This window comes from Oncorhynchus clarkii, chromosome 10 (assembly GCF_045791955.1).
Source record: "Oncorhynchus clarkii lewisi isolate Uvic-CL-2024 chromosome 10, UVic_Ocla_1.0, whole genome shotgun sequence".
NCBI classification, from domain to species: domain Eukaryota; kingdom Metazoa; phylum Chordata; class Actinopteri; order Salmoniformes; family Salmonidae; genus Oncorhynchus; species Oncorhynchus clarkii.
The window spans coordinates 8,136,876-8,155,422 of NC_092156.1; the positions used below are offsets into that span (position 1 = coordinate 8,136,876).

At 41.8% G+C, this 18,547-nt stretch overlaps 1 protein-coding gene across 2 annotated transcripts in view; it reads left to right on the forward strand.

The window, feature by feature from the left end:
* Window positions 1-10,694: 10,694 nt before the first annotated feature.
* Window positions 10,695-18,547, forward strand: part of LOC139417973 (glutamate receptor 1-like) — a 129,774-nt gene continuing 121,921 nt past the window's right edge. For both annotated transcript variants that reach the window (XM_071167010.1, XM_071167009.1), the window contains exons 1-2: window positions 10,695-10,872; window positions 11,070-11,204. In XM_071167010.1, coding sequence (XP_071023111.1) covers window positions 10,788-10,872; window positions 11,070-11,204 — 220 coding nt within the window. In that variant the 5' untranslated portion in view covers window positions 10,695-10,787. The remainder of the gene's footprint in view (window positions 10,873-11,069; window positions 11,205-18,547) is intronic.

An 18,547-nucleotide genomic window follows, 5' to 3' on the forward strand; every position in this document is an offset into this window, starting at 1 on the left:
AACATATATATACATTTGTTCGGCTTGGTCGGACATTGCGGGGGCCCCGCGAATCTGCGCTATGCCACTATGGTGCTGAACGCTTCACTGTTTTTGATGAACAGCTTTCATCGTAACAGAAATGAGCTCTCAGATCCTCTCTCACGTTGGGCTCCTAAAGGACTCCTATGCTGTTTCTTTCATGGTGTTTCTCTGACCTTTAGTGTTGATCCGCTTTAAAGTCTCACTGATCTGACACAATGCGGATAAGCGACGCCCACAGATGAGGCTTACCATTCTCAAGCACTCTGTGAATGCTGGTTACTATTGGGTTGTTGCATATGATCTCAATCACTTTCTGACTACACCCCCTTTCAATTTGAACGAAATCTTCCATACATGTTTGCCCTTGGTAAAAGTGGTCAGGAAGTGACGTTTTGGACCTGAATGCAAAAACATTCAGGAGATGGAGGTGCTCCATTTGGACCCACAGTTAACCCATTTTGCATACCCAACCCTACCAGGAGACATCCATGTCCTCATCATCGAAAAAGATAAACGGCTGAGTTTGATATAATTTTAAAGTTTATGTCAAACTATTTGAAAATGGTTTTAATATAAATGTTTATACAAATCTTACAAAAGAAAGCATCCCGACTCGTTGCATCGCCATCTTTCATACTCATACGGAACGACCCTATTGCCACCGAGAACTTCTGAGAGTGTGGAGAGTCAGTGGTGAAATGAAGCATCACAAACAATGCTATAAGAAAACTCACATCATCACGGAGGTAAAAGTGAAACCAACCTAAAGGTCATTGTTGAAACCAACCATTGTTGAAAGCAACCTAAAGGTCTTTGTTGAACCAACCTAAAGGTCTTTGTTGAAACCAACCTAAAGGTCATTGTTGAACCAACCTAAAGGTCTTTGTTGAAACCAACCATTGTTGAAACCAACCTAAAGGTCTTTGTTGAAACCAACCTAAAGGTCATTGTTGAACCAACCTAAAGGTCTTTGTTGAAACCAACCATTGTTGAAACCAACCTAAAGGTCTTTGTTGAACCAACCTAAAGGTCTTTGTTGAAACCAACCATTGTTGAACCAACCTAAAGGTCTTTGTTGAAACCATCCATTGTTGAACCAACCTAAAGGTCATTGTTGAAACCAACCATTGTTGAAACCAACCTAAAGGTCTTTGTTGAAACAAACCATTGTTGAACCAACCTAAAGGTCTTTGTTGAAACCAACCATTGTTGAACCAACCTAAAGGTCATTGTTGAAACCAACCATTGTTGAAACCAACCTAAAGGTCATTGTTGAAACCAACCATTGTTGAAACCAACCTAAAGGTTATTGTTGAACCAACCTAAAGGTCATTGTTGAAACCAACCATTGTTGAAACCAACCTAAAGGTCTTTGTTGAATCCAACCTAAAGGTTATTTTTGAAACCAACCTAAAGGTCTTTGTTAAAACCAACCTAAAGGTCATTGTCGAAACCAACCTAAAGGTCATTGTTGAAACCAACCTAAAGGTCATTGTTGAAACCAACCTAAAGGTCATTGTTGAAACCAACCTAAAGGTCTTTGTTGAAACCAACCTAAAGGTTATTGTTGAACCAACCTAAAGGTCTTTGTTGAAACCAACCTAAAGGTCATTGTTGAAACCAACCATTGTTGAACCAACCTAAAGGTCATTGTTGAAACCAACCTAAAGGTCATTGTTGAAACCAACCATTGTTGAACCAACCTAAAGGTCATTGTCGAAACCAACCTAAAGGTCATTGTTGAAACCAACCATTGTTGAACCAACCTAAATGTCATTGTTGAAACCAACCTAAAGGTCATTGTTGTAACCAACCATTGTTGAACCAACCTAAAGGTCATTGTTGAAACCAACCTAAAGGTCATTGTTGAAACCAACCTAAAGGTTATTGTTGAAACAACCTAAAGGTCATTGTTGAAACCAACCATTGTTGAAACCAACCTAAAGGTCATTGTTGAACCAACCTAAAGGTCATTGTTGAAACCAACCTAAAGGTTATTGTTGAACCAACCTAAAGGTCATTGTTGAACCAACCTAAAGGTCATTGTTGAAACCAACCGAAAGGTCATTGTTGAAACCAACCTAAAGGTCTTTGTTGAAACCAACCCTTGTTGAAACCAACCTAAAGGTCATTGTTGAAACCAACCTAAAGGTCATTGTTGAAACCAACCTAAAGGTCATTGTTGAAACCAACCTAAAGGTCATTGTTGAAACCAACCTAAAGGTCATTGTTGAAACCAACCTAAAGGTCTTTGTTGAAACCAACCTAAAGGTTATTGTTGAACCAACCTAAAGGTCTTTGTTGAAACCAACCTAAAGGTTATTGTTGAAACCAACCTAAAGGTCATTGTTGAAACCAACCTAAAGGTCATTGTTGAAACCAACCTAAAGGTCTTTGTTGAAACCAACCTAAAGGTTATTGTTGAAACCAACCTAAAGGTCATTGTTGAAACCAACCTAAAGGTCATTGTTTAAACCAACCATTGTTGAACCAACCTAAAGGTCATTGTTGAAACCAACCTAAAGGTCAATGTTGAAACCAACCTAAAGGTCATTGTTGAAACCAACCTAAAGGTCATTGTTGAAACCAACCATTGTTGAACCAACCTAAAGGTCATTGTTGAATCCAACCTAAAGGTCATTGTTGAAACCAACTATTGTTGAACCAACCTAAATGTCATTGTTGAAACCAACCTAAAGGTCATTGTTGAAACCAACCATTGTTGAACCAACCTAAAGGTCATTGTTGAAACCAACCTAAAGGTCATTGTTGAAACCAACCTAAAGGTTATTGTTGAAACAACCTAAAGGTCATTGTTGAAACCAACCATTGTTGAAACCAACCTAAAGGTCATTGTTGAACCAACCTAAAGGTCATTGTTGAAACCAACCTAAAGGTTATTGTTGAACCAACCTAAAGGTCATTGTTGAACCAACCTAAAGGTCATTGTTGAAACCAACCTAAAGGTCATTGTTGAACCAACCTAAAGGTCATTGTTGAAACCAACCATTGTTGAAACCAACCTAAAGGTCATTGTTGAAACCAACCTAAAGGTCTTTGTTGAAACCAACCATTGTTGAAACCAACCTAAAGGTCTTTGTTGAAACCAACCTAAAGGTCATTGTTGAACCAACCTAAAGGTCATTGTTGAAACCAACCTAAAGGTCATTGTTGAACCAACCTAAAGGTCATTGTTGTAACCAACCATTGTTGAAACCAACCTAAAGGTCTTTGTTGAAACCAACCTAAAGGTCATTGTTGAAACCAACCTAAAGGTCTTTGTTGAAACCAACCTAAAGGTCTTTGTTGAAACCAACCTAAAGGTCATTGTTGAAACCAACTTAAAGGTCATGGTTGAAACCAACCTAAAGGTCATTGTTGAACCAACCTTAAGGTTATTGTTGAACCAACCTAAAGGTCATTGTTGAAACCAACCATTGTTGAAACCAACCTAAAGGTCATTGTTGAAACCAACCTAAAGGTCATTGTTGAAATCAACCTAAAGGTCATTGTTGAAATCAACCTAAAGGTCATTGTTGAAACCAACCTAAAGGTCATTGTTGAAACCAACCTAAAGGTCATTGTTAACGGTTTTGCTGATGTAACCTTTATTTAACTAGCCAAGTCAGTTAAGAACAAATTCGTATTTACAATGACGGCCTACTCTGGCCAAAACCCAGATGATGCTGGGCCAATTGTGCACCGCCATATGGGACTCCCAATCACAGCAGGTTGTGACACAGCCTGGGAACGAACCAGGGTCTACAGTGAAGCCTCTAGCGATGCACCACCCAGGAGGCCTGATAATGTAAGCTTGGGGAAAACTCTGTGACTTAAACTGCAAGGAGCTGCCATAATCAACATCCACCTCTTCAGCAGTGGGTTAACTGTCTTGCTCAGGGGAAGAGCGACAGATTTTTACCTTGTCAGCTCTGGGATTCGATCCAGCAACCTTTCAGTTACTGGACCAACGCTCTAACCACTAGGCTAGCTGTCGCTACACAGAGCTGTAAACCCTGTGTAACTAATGTCTCTTTTTGCCAGGTCTTGGAGGACGTCAACAGACAGACCTATCTATCCACTGCTGGTGAGTTAGTATTCCTAGGGAACACAAGACATGACACTTCGAAATTCACCATACTCTCATTGTTGGGTTAACACACGTGTACATCAGAGGAGGCTGGTGGGAGGTGCTATAGAAGGACAACTCATTGTATTGGCTAGAATGGAATCAATGGAAAGGAGTCAAGCATGTTGTTTCCATGTGTTTGATGTGTTTGGTACGATTCCATTCAAGCCCTTAAAATGAGTATTTCCTACCACCAGCCTCCTCTGGTGTACAGGTCTCCAGAGTATGCAGAGTTCTCTGGGATGAGGTAAATAGACATTCTGCAAGCACTGGGAGGAGTGCTGATTTGATAGTTGTGTTTCTTCTGTTTCACATAGTATTTTTCTGACTAAATCAATCCACTCTCATTGTAGCAATACACTCAGTACAAAAGCCACAGTCAGACCTATCCTCAGTTATTCATTATACTGTAGTTTGTGTAAAAATGGCCTGAACTTAAAACTCTAAGATGCACAATCAAAGGTTCTCTCTCTCTCCTTCTCACATCAAGGACTGAACAAGAAAAGCTGATGAAGCTAGTCCTTCACAGACATATTTGACAGTTTGATTCTTGCACCTCATCATCCCATCTTCGGGAAACAATTCTGTGCGCCTCATTTTGAGACAAACACTTCCTCTTGCCTCCAGCAAGAAAAAGATGTGACAGTTGAGATACTGAAACAAAATGGATATGAAAGGAGGAAGGCATTTTTTATATATTTTTTTATTTTTGCACCACACACTACTTTGTGTGATAATGACGGGAATAACCGTTGTGCTTTCTGGACGGGGCGAATGCACTGAGACCTACCAATGGGCACGGACGCCAGTTCAACGTCTAATTTTGATTTACATTTGGTTGAGTTATCAACAAACGTGAATTCAACGTGAAATCAACAAAACAAACCATGTCATTGGATTTTGGTTTAAAAGTTGGGTGAAATTTTTTTTATTTATTTTAAGTCCCTTTTACATTGCTGATTTTTTCAAATCCAATCAGTTTTCTACGTTGATTCAACATCATCGCATTGAATTTCTGGGTTGAAATAATGTTGATTCAACCAGGTTTTGTCCAGTGGCTTCCTGTCTCACTGTCTGCTTGTCAAAGATTTAAAGCTTTTAAAAGTATAATGGGGCTGAAAGTGTGACCTCTGAACACCAGTGGATGAATCTGGCTCGTTCACCTTTCTCACAGGCCAGGGAAAACAGCCAGGGGGTCTGAGGATGGGAGGGAGATAAAAAAAATGCTTTTAATGTGCTGTGAACAACAACAACAACAACAAAAACAACAACAACTAAAACAAAAACAACAACAACTAAAACAACAACAACAACAACAAAAACAAAAACAACAACAACAACAACAACAACAACTAAAACAACAACAACAACAAAAACAACAACAACAACAACAACAAAAACAACAACAACAACAACAACAACAACAACAAAAAAGCACAATCAATATGACAAAAAAGTTTAAGCAAAATGGATGTCAGCTGGTTGGATGGTTTGTTCCATTATTCATCTGTTTAATATTTCATCCATTGTCCTCTTTTCATAAATGGGCAACACATGGAAATACGTCGCACCCCGGGACTTGACAAATTACTGCACATGATGTACAAAATGGGCCCGCCTTGTTTGTGACTATTTGTCGTGGCCGATCGCCAACCTCAGACTCAACCAGTCTTCCCATGAGTGATTGCAGTGGTCAACTGGTACGATTAATGCATGTACTATTTGAATCTGCAACTCCTTATTGGTAATGCTGGAGACTCACATCTCCCTCACTAGCTTTAAGCACCAGATGTCAGAGCAGCTTACAGATCACTGCACCTGTACTTAGCCTATCTGTAAACAGCCCATCTATCTACCTACCTCATCCCCATACTGGTATTTATTTATTTATTTTTGCTCCTTTGCACCCCAGTATCTCTACCTTGCACATTCATCTTCTGCCGATCTACCATTCCAGTGTTTAATTACTATATTGTAATTACTTTGCCACCATGGCCTATTTATTTCCTTAACTTACCTCATTTGCACTCACTGTATATAGACTTTTTGTTTTCTTTTTTTCTACTGTATTATTGACTGTGTTTTGTTTATTCCATGTGTAACTCTGTTTTATTGTATGTGTCAAACTGCTGTGCTTTATCTTGGCCAGGTCGCAGTTGCAAATGAGAACTTGTTCTCAACTAGCCTACCTGGTTAAATAAAGGTGATTTTTTTGTTTTATCCCCAAAGAAACTTGTGCTTACTTACTTATGACTTACTTTCAGTCTTTCGGATGGTTACGTTAAAGTGTCCTGACTCTCTGTGGTCAGTAAAGATCCCTTGGCACTTATCATAAAAGTAGGGGTGTTAAGCCCGGTGTCCTAGCTACATTTCCAACATGGCCCTCATACGATCATGGTCACCTAATTATCCCCAGCTTCCAATTGGCTCATTCATCTCCTCTCCTCTGTAACTATTCCCAAGGTCATTGCTGTAAATGAGAATGTGTTTTTAGTCAACTTACCTGGTAAGTGTTAACTAAATTCAGACTAAGAGGTCAGTGGGATTTACCCAGGAGACTCCTGGGTAAGTTCAAATCCTGGATAGTTCATTCAGCAGCAAACACATTATCATATAATGCATTACCATCCCATGATCTTTAGCATAGAAGGTGAAGCGGAAGGTAGCCTAGTGGTTAGAGCGTTGGGGCGGCAGGTAGCCTAGTGGTTAGAGTGTAGGGGCAGCAGGTAGCCTAGTGGTTAGAGTGTAGGGGCAGCAGGTAGCCTAGTGGTTAGAGTGTAGGGGCAGCAGGTAGCCTAGTGGTTAGAGTGTAGGGGCGGCAGGTAGCCTAGTGGTTAGAGTGTAGGGGCAGCAGGTAGCCTAGTGGTTAGAGTGTAGGGTCGGCAGGTAGCCTAGTGGTTAGAGTGTAGGGGCAGCAGGTAGCCTAGTGGTTAGAGTGTAGGGGCGGCAGGTAGCCTAGTGGTTAGAGTGTAGGGGCAGCAGGTAGCCTAGTGGTTAGAGTGTAGGGGCAGCAGGTAGCCTAGTGGTTAGAGTGTAGGGGCGGCAGGTAGCCTAGTGGTTAGAGTGTAGGGGCAGCAGGTAGCCTAGTGGTTAGATTGTAGGGTCGGCAGGTAGCCTAGTGGTTAGAGTGTAGGGGCGGCAGGTAGCCTAGTGGTTAGAGTGTTGGACTAGTAACCGAAAGGTTTCAAGATTGAATCCCCGAGCTGACAAGGTAAGAATCTGTCATTCTGCCCCTGAACAAGGCACTTAACCCACTGTTCCTAGGCTGTCTTTGTAAATAAGAATTTGTTCTTAAACTGACTTGCCTAGTTAAATGAAGTTTTTGGTTTAATGGTGATGCTTACTGTATGTTGTTGCCAGTTTTGAGGGTCTAAACACATGGTCTGATGTTGAATTCTCACACACCAGTCCTATATCCCAGGTTCCAATGCACTATTTTCTTGTTCATTTTGCTTGCTATAGGAGGCTATTCAGTGCTAACTAAATTATACAAAAAGTAAGTCAAAACTCAATTATTCAATTTAGAGTATTAATGTATTACTTATGAATATCAATTATATAATTGTTTTGTTTTTCAACAGACTCTCAACAACTACAATAGCTAACTCACATAAGGCATATTCCTGGCACTTGCTTCAGAAGCCCAATTACCATGAGAGAGCACAAGTGAATTCCCTCTAAAACAGCCACGACATAGAAATATCCAATTCCTCCCTGGTGTTACTACTACGTGTAAAGTGAATATTTAATCAGTAAAAGCCTGTAATTGTAAACTAACAAGACACTGTTTAGTAAAAATTGCATTCCAAAGCATTTTTTTTCCTTTCCCTATAGTTTGTAATCTAATGATCTCACAGTGGATTGTGTTCATGCACCATTCTCTCTTAATTACTGAACAACATAGTGTAAAAGCTCAGCGTTCCATCTGTTGCGCGGATATGAAAGAGGGTGTTCCGCTATCCAGGAACACATCTTATCCAAGTGAATATTACAGATCTTGATGTCACGCCCTGACCATAGAGAGCCCTTGGTTCTCTGTGGTGAAGTAGGTCAGGGCGTGACTAGGGGTTGTTCTAGTTCAATATTTATATGTTGGTGCTTTGTGTGGTTCCCAATTAGAGGCAGCTGGTATTCGTTGCCTCTAATTGGGGATCATATTTAGGTAGCCATTTTCCCACCTCGGTTTGTGGGATATTTTTTGTGTTTGTGCTTGTAGCACCACTGAGGTTGCTTATTTTTGTTTTTTTGAGAAGTTTCATTGCAAATAAAGATGTGGAACTCAACACACCCAGCGCCCTTTCCTTATTACGAACCTGACACTTGAACATTATACTATTGGTTTAAAGGGAGTGTTAATAATATCAAGTGTCTTAAAAAATATATATATAAAATTTAAACATTTACATGGGGATTTAAAATATCCATTATCAACTAAGAAAATACAGTGATAGTCACTTGTGCGTGTGTATTTTCCTGATCACGTGCATCACTCAAGACAGTATAGCCCGGTGAGGTATGGTCAAGGCATTGGTTCTGCGAGCTAACACAAATCTTCAAGTATGACTTCATTAAGGTTATACTCTTCATGCAGGAGTTGTTCACCGAACCATCTTTGCTACATATGGAGTGACAGTGATACCTTGCCTTCCTCCTCCTACTCATCTCATCACTCATTCTATACTGTCCAGTACCATGGTGACATTCCTGTGGAAGTGACATGTACACATATCCTCTCTAAACACATCCACAAGTGAAAACATATTCCTTCTTTACCAAATACTATACTGTTTGTGTTCTAACAAATAAACTGAGGTGTTCATCTTGCAGAAATATGTATCTTCTTCGACGCATTTTGAATTTAACAATGGCTGACTCTTCTGGTTGTGAAATTGTGTGATTCATTGTTGTGGTGAAAATGCCATCTTAATTCTCTATTACTGTCACCTATTTACTGATGACTCATGATTCACAATATGCATCAAATCTGAATCTAGAATTCAAGGTGAGGAAATGTGTTTGACACTGCATCTTGCATAATGTGTTAGGAATACCACAAAACAGCATGCCATGGATGTAAACACAACGAACGGGCTTTTACAGTCATGTCTGAGATCTAGAGAAAATAATTGGCCCACAGCTAGCGAGATTGATTCCAACAGTGTTTAAATTCCTCAGGTTTGTAATGCATTATGTCATTCGGCATTTAATAGATGCAGTGAATGCACAATGCATTCATCCTTTATCCATTGTCTGGTTTTCAACTGTTGAAAATCGGGAAGTTAGGGATTTAACATTAGTCTATTTATGAGCTCGAGCTGTGGGGTTGCTATAGAATTGTGCAGTAGATGCACGTGACAACGTTGTTTTAAAATGTTGTTTTACTGCTAGCTTGGTGACAGTATACACTCAGCACTGTGGATAAAAATATGTAAGTAGTGTTAGTATTTGTTATGCAAGTAGGCCTATCACAAATGTTTCTCCCATTTGCAAAAACCTATAGCGCCAATAAATATTCTGCTGTCCAAAAAGAGCAGTCCCTAAAAATCACTTCTGTGTCCGTGTCTCTCTCCTGATCCAAAGTCATAAGACTCCAGACACGAGAACAGGGGTAGGGCCAAACGAGGTAGTAATGAGGCTATTATCAGGCCAACACGTCGTCTGTTAAGGCGTTCATTCATTTCCGATGTCCTGGATTAGAGCGCGCGCAAAGAGTTGATCTCGGGTCGGCTGCATATTAAGACAAAGCCGCATTCTTGTTGTCTGATTTCTGATGTATAGGCAGAATTTAAACGCTGTGCCGTATATATGTTATTATGTGACAGAGCAGTTGTGAGGGTCAGGCCTAAGTACTGTATCTTTCAAGAGATGTATGACTGTAAAATACCGCATGTTAAAATACTCCGTATTTATTATCTTACTGTCGGTCTACACCTTGATGTCCGTCGCAAAACAGCCTCATTAGGCTATACATTTGTGTGTTGTAACCTAATAATAACATATGTATGTGTCATAAATAGTTAACTATATGTGTCATTGTTTTCACTATACTTGTGTACATACGATGTAATTAATTAGTTAAATATATGTGTCATTATTTTCATTATACTTGTCTACATAAAATGTAATTAACTGCTCGATTTAGGTTGCCATTTGCGACCAATCATAGACCGGTAATGAGCTGCTTGCACAATCATTATGCCATGAACGTCTTGGCAACTCCACTACTGGTTTATTAACACAGTCTGTGCAAGGAATTTGGGCATTCCCAGTTCTGTAACGATTTATCTAAGCGTAATTCTCATACGATACTGTGTGAATACGGTGACAGAATGTTCAGAAAACCATCATGAGCTCCCATTTAATGCTGACATAATCGAAGCTCCGCAGTTTATATCTAAAGTAGGTAGGGCTCCGTCTGCTTGTGTATTGACACCGTCATTATCTTTAGCTCTGCGCGCACCGCAGACAGCGAGAGAGAGTGCGCCAGGCTAGGGAGAGAGCGGTTGTGACTCAAGCTCTGCGAATTCAGTTAGTCTACTACAACTATGAATGCATTGTGAGTGGCTTGTGGGCAACAGAAGCAGACCTTTATTTGGCATTTGTTTCTTTTTTCGTCGCCAATGCAAAAGGAAATATGCAGCGACGACTTACCTCGGTCTTTGTTAGTTTTTGTGTTGGGTTTTGCGCTGGTTCAAATTTCCCAAGTAATATAAATATAGGTGAGTATTATCAACACGGAATGCTTATTATATCACTACTGCGTCCTGTCGGTTTCACATCTAAACTGCTGCGTAATTCCAAAGTTGCAAGACAGTCCCCATTCGTCTTATTTTGTATTAGGCTACGTTAAAATTTTCGTTGTTTGATGACAGTTGATGTGAACCCTTTTCAATGATGGCCTTTGTCTTGCACACAGGGGGATTGTTCCCAAACGGCTCCCACGAATATGAGGTTTTTCGGTTTGCACTCTCTCATCACCAGGATATCCCCAAACTGGTACCACAAGTGGACATGGTCGACACAGCAAGCAGCTTTGCTATGACATATGCATGTGAGTTTAGCCTTTATCTCCCTTTAATGAACAGCACATGTACAGATGCCATATCTTAATTTGATCATCCTGTTGTTGCATGAATTTTCCTGCATAGCAGGAAACGCAAACGTGTAGTGTTTTCGAGGTTAAACAAAGTTAGAAGCCTTTTGCATAATCATTTCCAATTTCCAATTTCAGACTTGATTTGCCCAAACCCCTACGGAAAAATTTCCATTAATTATAATCTACATAACAATTCACATTAACTGTTGCTGCAGGATTGTTTTCCTGTTGTGTGAAACTGGCTCAAATTAAGATATGGTATCTGTCATTTTTTAAATGTGTATTTATTAGGGATCCCTACCAGCTACTCTTCCTGGGGTCCAAACACATTGAGGCACTTGCATCACACGTAAAACCCAAAATAAAAGAGTACAGTACATCATATAACATTATTATACCACAACATATCTACAATACAACATGTAGAATACCACCATACAACAATATTACAATGTATATGTGTGTAGAGTGTGTGTGCTAGCGTGCGTATGCGTTTGTGGCTCTTCATAGTCCTTGTTGTTCCATAAGGTGTAGTTTAATCCGTTTTTTTATTTTTTTAAAATCAGATTTTACTGCTTTCATGAGTTAATTGATGTGAAATAGAGTTTGTAGTCATGGCCCTGTGTAGTACTGTGCGTTTTCCAGAATCTGTTCTGGACTTGGGGATTGTGAAGAGACCCCTTGTGGCATGTGTCTGAGCTGTGTGCTAGACACCTCTATGTTTTTCAACATGTCAGTGCCTCTCACAAAGACAAGTAGTGATGCAGTCAATCTCTCCTCTACTTTGAGCCAGGAGATAAAAGACATGCGTGTCATCGATGTTAGCTCTCTGTGTACACTTAAGGGCTAGCCGTGCTGCTCTTTTCTGGGACAACTGTAATTTGCCAAAGTCCCTCTGTGGCACTTGACCATATAACTGGTCAGTAGTCCACGTGCAACAGAACTAGGTCTTGTAGGACTTGTTTTGTTGATAGAGATGTCAAGAAAGCAGAACATCACTCTCCCCATCTTAGCTACTGTTGCATCAATACGTTTAGACCATGTCAGTTTACTTAACTTAGGCAAGTCAGTTAAGAACAAATTCGTATTTTCAATGACGGCCTAGGAACAGTGGGTTAACTGGTCTAGGAACAGTGGGTTAACTGGTCTAGGAACAGTGGGTTAACTGGTCTAGGAACAGTGGGTTAACTGGTCTAGGAACAGTGGGTTAACTGGTCTAGGAACAGTGGGTTAACTGGTCTAGGAACAGTGGGTTAACTGGTCTAGGAACAGTGGGTTAACTGGTCTAGGAACAGCGGGTTAACTGGTCTAGGAACAGTGGGTTAACTGGTCTAGGAACAGCGGGTTAACTGGTCTAGGAACAGTGGGTTAACTGGTCTAGGAACAGTGGGTTAACTGGTCTAGGAACAGTGGGTTAACTGGTCTAGGAACAGTGGGTTAACTGGTCTAGGAACAGTGGGTTAACTGGCCTAGGAACAGTGGGTTAACTGGTCTAGGAACAGTGGGTTAACTGGTCTAGGAACAGTGGGTTAACTGGTCTAGGAACAGTGGGTTAACTGGTCTAGGAACAGTGGGTTAACTGGTCTAGGAACAGTGGGTTAACTGGTCTAGGAACAGTGGGTTAACTGGTCTAGGAACAGTGGGTTAACTGGTCTAGGAACAGTGGGTTAACTGGTCTAGGAACAGTGGGTTAACTGGTCTAGGAACAGTGGGTTAACTGGTCTAGGAACAGTGGGTTAACTGGTCTAGGAACAGTGGGTTAACTGGTCTAGGAACAGTGGGTTAACTGGTCTAGGAACAGTGGGTTAACTGGTCTAGGAACAGTGGGTTAACTGGCCTAGGAACAGTGGGTTAACTGGTCTAGGAACAGTGGGTTAACTGGTCTAGGAACAGTGGGTTAACTGGTCTAGGAACAGTGGGTTAACTGGTCTAGGAACAGTGGGTTAACTGGTCTAGGAACAGTGGGTTAACTGGTCTAGGAACAGTGGGTTAACTGGCCTAGGAACAGTGGGTTGACTGGTCTAGGAACAGTGGGTTAACTGGTCTAGGAACAGTGGGTTAACTGGTCTAGGAACAGTGGGTTAACTGGTCTAGGAACAGTGGGTTAACTGGTCTAGGAACAGTGGGTTAACTGGTCTAGGAACAGTGGGTTAACTGGTCTAGGAACAGTGGGTTAACTGGTCTAGGAACAGTGGGTTAACTGGTCTAGGAACAGTGGGTTAACTGGTCTAGGAACAGTGGGTTAACTGGTCTAGGAACAGTGGGTTAACTGGTCTAGGAACAGTGGGTTAACTGGTCTAGGAACAGTGGGTTAACTGGTCTAGGAACCGTAGGTTAACTGGTCCAGGAACAGTGGGTTAACTGGTCTAGGAACAGTGGGTTAACTGGTCTAGGAACAGTGGGTTAACTGGTCTAGGAACAGTGGGTTAACTGGTCTAGGAACAGTGGGTTAACTGGTCTAGGAACAGTGGGTTAACTGGTCTAGGAACAGTGGGTTAACTGGTCTAGGAACAGTGGGTTAACTGGTCTAGGAACAGTGGGTTAACTGGTCTAGGAACAGTGGGTTAACTGCCTTGTTCAGGGGCAGAACAAGATACTTTTACATTGTCAGCTCGGGGATTCCATCTAGCAATTTTTTGGTTACCCGCCCAACACTCTTAACCACTAGGCTACCTGCCGCCCCAATCCAAGCACTTTAGTCTCCTCAACTTCCTCTATTTACACAATATTCATGACAAGATTTAGTTGAGATTTAGGGTTTAGTGAATGGTTTGTTCTTTGTAATTGACTAACTGACTGCAGTGCTTTGTAATTGCACTGAATCGTGTTTTCACTTTGATGACAGTTAGTGTTCGAGGTGTTCAAATGCTGTCTCCATTGCATTAACACCTGTTGCTTTACTAAATGTCAACGATAGTGTCAGTAACCTCTTCTCTAACATTTTGTCATAATGATTTTGGAGGTACAGTAGAAAAGGATCCTGTCTAGGCACTCATTTGAAAGGATCCTGTCTAGGCACTCATTTGAAAGGATCCTGTCTAGGCACTCATTTGAAAGGATCCTGTCTAGGCACTCATTTGAAAGGATCCTGTCTAGGCACTCATTTGAAAGGATCCTGTCTAGGCACTCATTTGAAAGGATCCTGTCTAGACACTCATTTGAAAGGATCCTGTCTAGGCACTCATTTGAAAGGATCCTGTCTAGGCACTCATTTGAAAGGATCCTGTCTAGGCACTCATTTGAAAGGATCCTGTCTAGGCACTCATTTGAAAGGATCCTGTCTAGACACTCATTTGAAAGGATCCTGTCTAGACACTCATTTGAAAGGATCCTGTCTAGGCACTCATTTGAAAGGATCCTGTCTAGACACTCATTTGAAAGGATCCTGTCTAGGCACTCATTTGAAAGGATCCTGTCTAGACACTCATTTGAAAAGATCCTGTCTAGACACTCATTTGAAAGGATCCTGTCTAGGCACTCATTTGAAAGGATCCTGTCTAGGCACTCATTTGAAAGGATCCTGTCTAGGCACTCATTTGAAAGGAGCCTGTCTAGGCACTCATTTGAAAGGATCCTGTCTAGGCACTCATTTGAAAGGATCCTGTCTAGACACTCATTTGAAAAGATCCTGTCTAGACACTCATTTGAAAGGATCCTGTCTAGGCACTCATTTGAAAGGATCCTGTCTAGGCACTCATTTGAAAGGATCCTGTCTAGGCACTCATTTGAAAGGAGCCTGTCTAGGCACTCATTTGAAAGGATCCTGTCTAGGCACTCATTTGAAATGATCCTGTCTAGACACTCATTTCCACGAATCTGCAGTTTTCTAAAAGATTAGAACCTTTTAAGGCACCATCTGTTGGCGTCATGCAGTTACTTTTTTGACTTTCATGTCGTCTATAAGTTAGCGCTTTCCCGAAACGCATCCCAGTTGGGCAATAACGGGTATTTTAGGCACCAAAAAAAACAACGGAGAGATATTATTTGATTGATCATAGCAGTCATGAAACATGTGAATCAACAGGGAGAGTTGAGCTGTATCAGCGTCGTTCTGTGGAGATTATGTGAAATAGCACATTTAGGGAACCATAATTATGCCAATATGAAGATTATCTGAAAAACTTGACATATCAAAATGACTATGTGTCTCAATTGAGTAACATAGAATATACGCATTTCAGGCACTCCCTGAGTTCCCGCAAGCTTCCAATAATTGTAACCTTTCAATGAGAAAGTGGAAGATGGAATGTGGGAGGAAACATACAAATTGCACACAGACAGCAAACCCAACGGTACGGACATTTTTCTGTGGACTTTCAATTGACAGGTGAAAGAGGCGGCTTGCAGTTGAAGACTTGGTATTCTGATCCGGGGTCCTCACCTCTCATCTCCTGGAGATATTATGTAATGATTGGATGAGTTTTAGGACTTGCTTTAGACACAGTGACCAGTCAGTATTGATGTGTTTTTTGAATGTATCCTGATTGGCTGTTCTCTCTCTCTCTCTTAGGAAATTCACTTTTGTGCAACCTACTTAGAGTTAAAGAAACTTTAAGGGAAAAGATGAGGGGGAAATTAACTTAAGGTATTTTTTTGCAACCAGACCCTGGGCTCTTATTTAAAGAGATCAGTGATTCAGTGTTGTTCCTGCCAATGCCTCCTCATTCTAGACATTAGTGTGAGCCGCTTATGACATCAGGATTTGCATTAGGAAGGAACAGCAGCGTTTCATCAGTTGATTTAAAAAAGAAGCAGACAATCTGGAAATTACCTTAGCAATTCAGTGTTTTTTAATTTTAAATTTTCTTCTTCAGACAACTCAATGGATCATAGTCATGAGCTACATCATACTTCCTTGGCTGTATCAGACAGGGGGGAAACCTATTCATGGGTTGACTCCCATTGTGACTGTGCTACCACGGGCATTCTGACTGTGCTGCCCCAGGCATTCTGACTGTGCTGCCACGGGCATTCTGACTGTGCTGCCCCAGGCAATCTAACTGTGTTGCCCCAGGTATTGTGACTGTGCTGCCCCAGGCAATCTGACTGTGTTGCCCCAGGTATTGTGACTGTGCTGCCCCAGGCAATGTGACTGTGCTGCCCCAGACATTGTGACTGTGCTGCCCCAGGCATTGTGACTGTGCTGCCGTTGGCATTGTGACCGTGCTGCCCCAGGTATTGTGACTGTGCTGCCCCAGGTATTGTGACTGTGCTGCCCCAGGCAATCTGACTGTGCTGCCCCAGGCAATCTGACTGTGTTGCCCCAGGCAATGTGACTGTGCTGCCCCAGGCATTGTGACTGTGCTGCCCCAGGCATTGTGACTGTGCTGCCACTGGCATTGCGACTGTGCTGCCCCAGGCATTGTGACTGTGCTGCCCCAGGCGTTGTGACTGTGCTGCCCCAGGTGTTGTGACTGTGCTGCCCCAGGCATTGTGACTGTGCTGCCCCAGGCATTGTGACTGTGCTGCCCCAGGCATTGTGACTATGCTGCCCCAAGCATTGTGACTGTGCTGCCCCAGGCATTGTGACTGTGCTGCCCCATGCGTTGTGACTGTGCTGCCCCAGGCATTGTGACTGTGCTGCCACTGGCATTGTGACTGTGCTGCCACTGGCATTGTGACTGTGCTGCCCCAGGCATTGTGACTGTGCTGCCCCAGGCATTGTGACTGTGCTGCCCCAGGTGTTGTGACTGTGCTGCCCCAGGCATTGTGACTGTGCTGCCCCAGGCATTCTCAATGGGGGCCAATGATGATTTTGTCTTAAGAACACTAAAGTGGCTTGGCAATACAATTATATTTCTAAAGTAAGCAAATCATTCACAAGAACCCCTTTTTTTTGTCATCAGTAAGATATTGTCATATTTACTTTAGACAGATGGCTATGTTACTATAATATAGCAACCATCATCATTTAAAACAACTAATTGAGTTGCCCAGGGTGAGTGGGAGGAATGACAAGCCATATTAACAGTTACAATAAGAACCGTATATAGTAGAACAATAACAACATCCAATGAATATATTAGGACCATTAACTAGGCTACCAAGGACTCAAGAGACACCATTGGATGTCTACCAAGTTGAAGGATTCATGTATATGAGGTTATTCAGGCTAATGTGTCTGCATGCGTCACACACACAGTCACAGCCGTCTACATCCAGGGTCTCAGAAAATGCAGACACAGCTTCCTGCTTCTCCCAGGCAGCACAGCATCACTCACCTGGTAGAGAGCGCCGAGACACATGGCAAATTCAGTTAGTGGACAATGGACAGTTTCTTGTGCCACAAATGACCTGAGGTGTCCCACATAGCTACAAGTCGGTACCAATAATCCTTAAAGACTTAAACATTTCCATGTACCCTTGATGGTTCCAGTGCAGACTTTCTAGCCACCTCCCATAAGGAGGTTGAAGCAGAGAGGAAGAGGTGGCGCGAGAGACGAAGCAAGAGGTTTTACTCCGCGAAAAATCTGGTTCACAAAAAAATAAGCCCACAAAGTGAGTAATTTTTGCATGGAGGTCAATGAGAGAGTGTCGAATTTGGCCAACAAAAATGGAATTGCTAATTTTCTACACGAGGCTTATTTGGTCAAAAAATAAGTTTTGTAATGGTTTGGTTGTTACGAATGCACTGATTTAAGTGGATACACGTAGCATTTTGGCAACTTTGAAATAAAACTTAAAGTTGTGGCTGTTGTCATAGAGATAGATAGAAGACTCATCATGGATATAATCCATTTTAGCATGGACATTGCCAATGAGGGCTTCCACTATTTAAAAGTAGTCAACTGGGTGGGGATTGTTATAAGTTGGAAGCAATCAGCCAATCAAGAAGAATAACATTTACTACTTTAAAATGGAGATAGCCTCAATTGCACTGGCCATGCTGTCACAGATGCTATAATGGAGCTGTGTTTCACATGTGTATCTGCCCTCTCATTGGCTAGAATGGTCCCACCTGAGCAGCAGTAAAATAACAATAACAAGTCTATATACAGGGGGGTACCGGTACAGAGTCAATATGCGGGGGGCACCAGTTAGTTGAGGTAAGATTTACATGTAGAGAGGAGTAACAACAGAGAGTGGCAGTGGTGGAAGAGGGGGGGGGGGGGCAATGCAAAACGTCTGGGTTGCCATTTGATTAGGTGATCAGGAGTCTTATGACTTGGGGGTAAAAGCTGATGACTTGGGGGTAGAAGCTGTTTAGAAGCCTCTTGGACCTAGACTTGGCACTTTGGGGCTTTGGTTGAAGCCATAATGTCATGCTATGTATCCTGACATCAGGCCTTCAGAGGGCA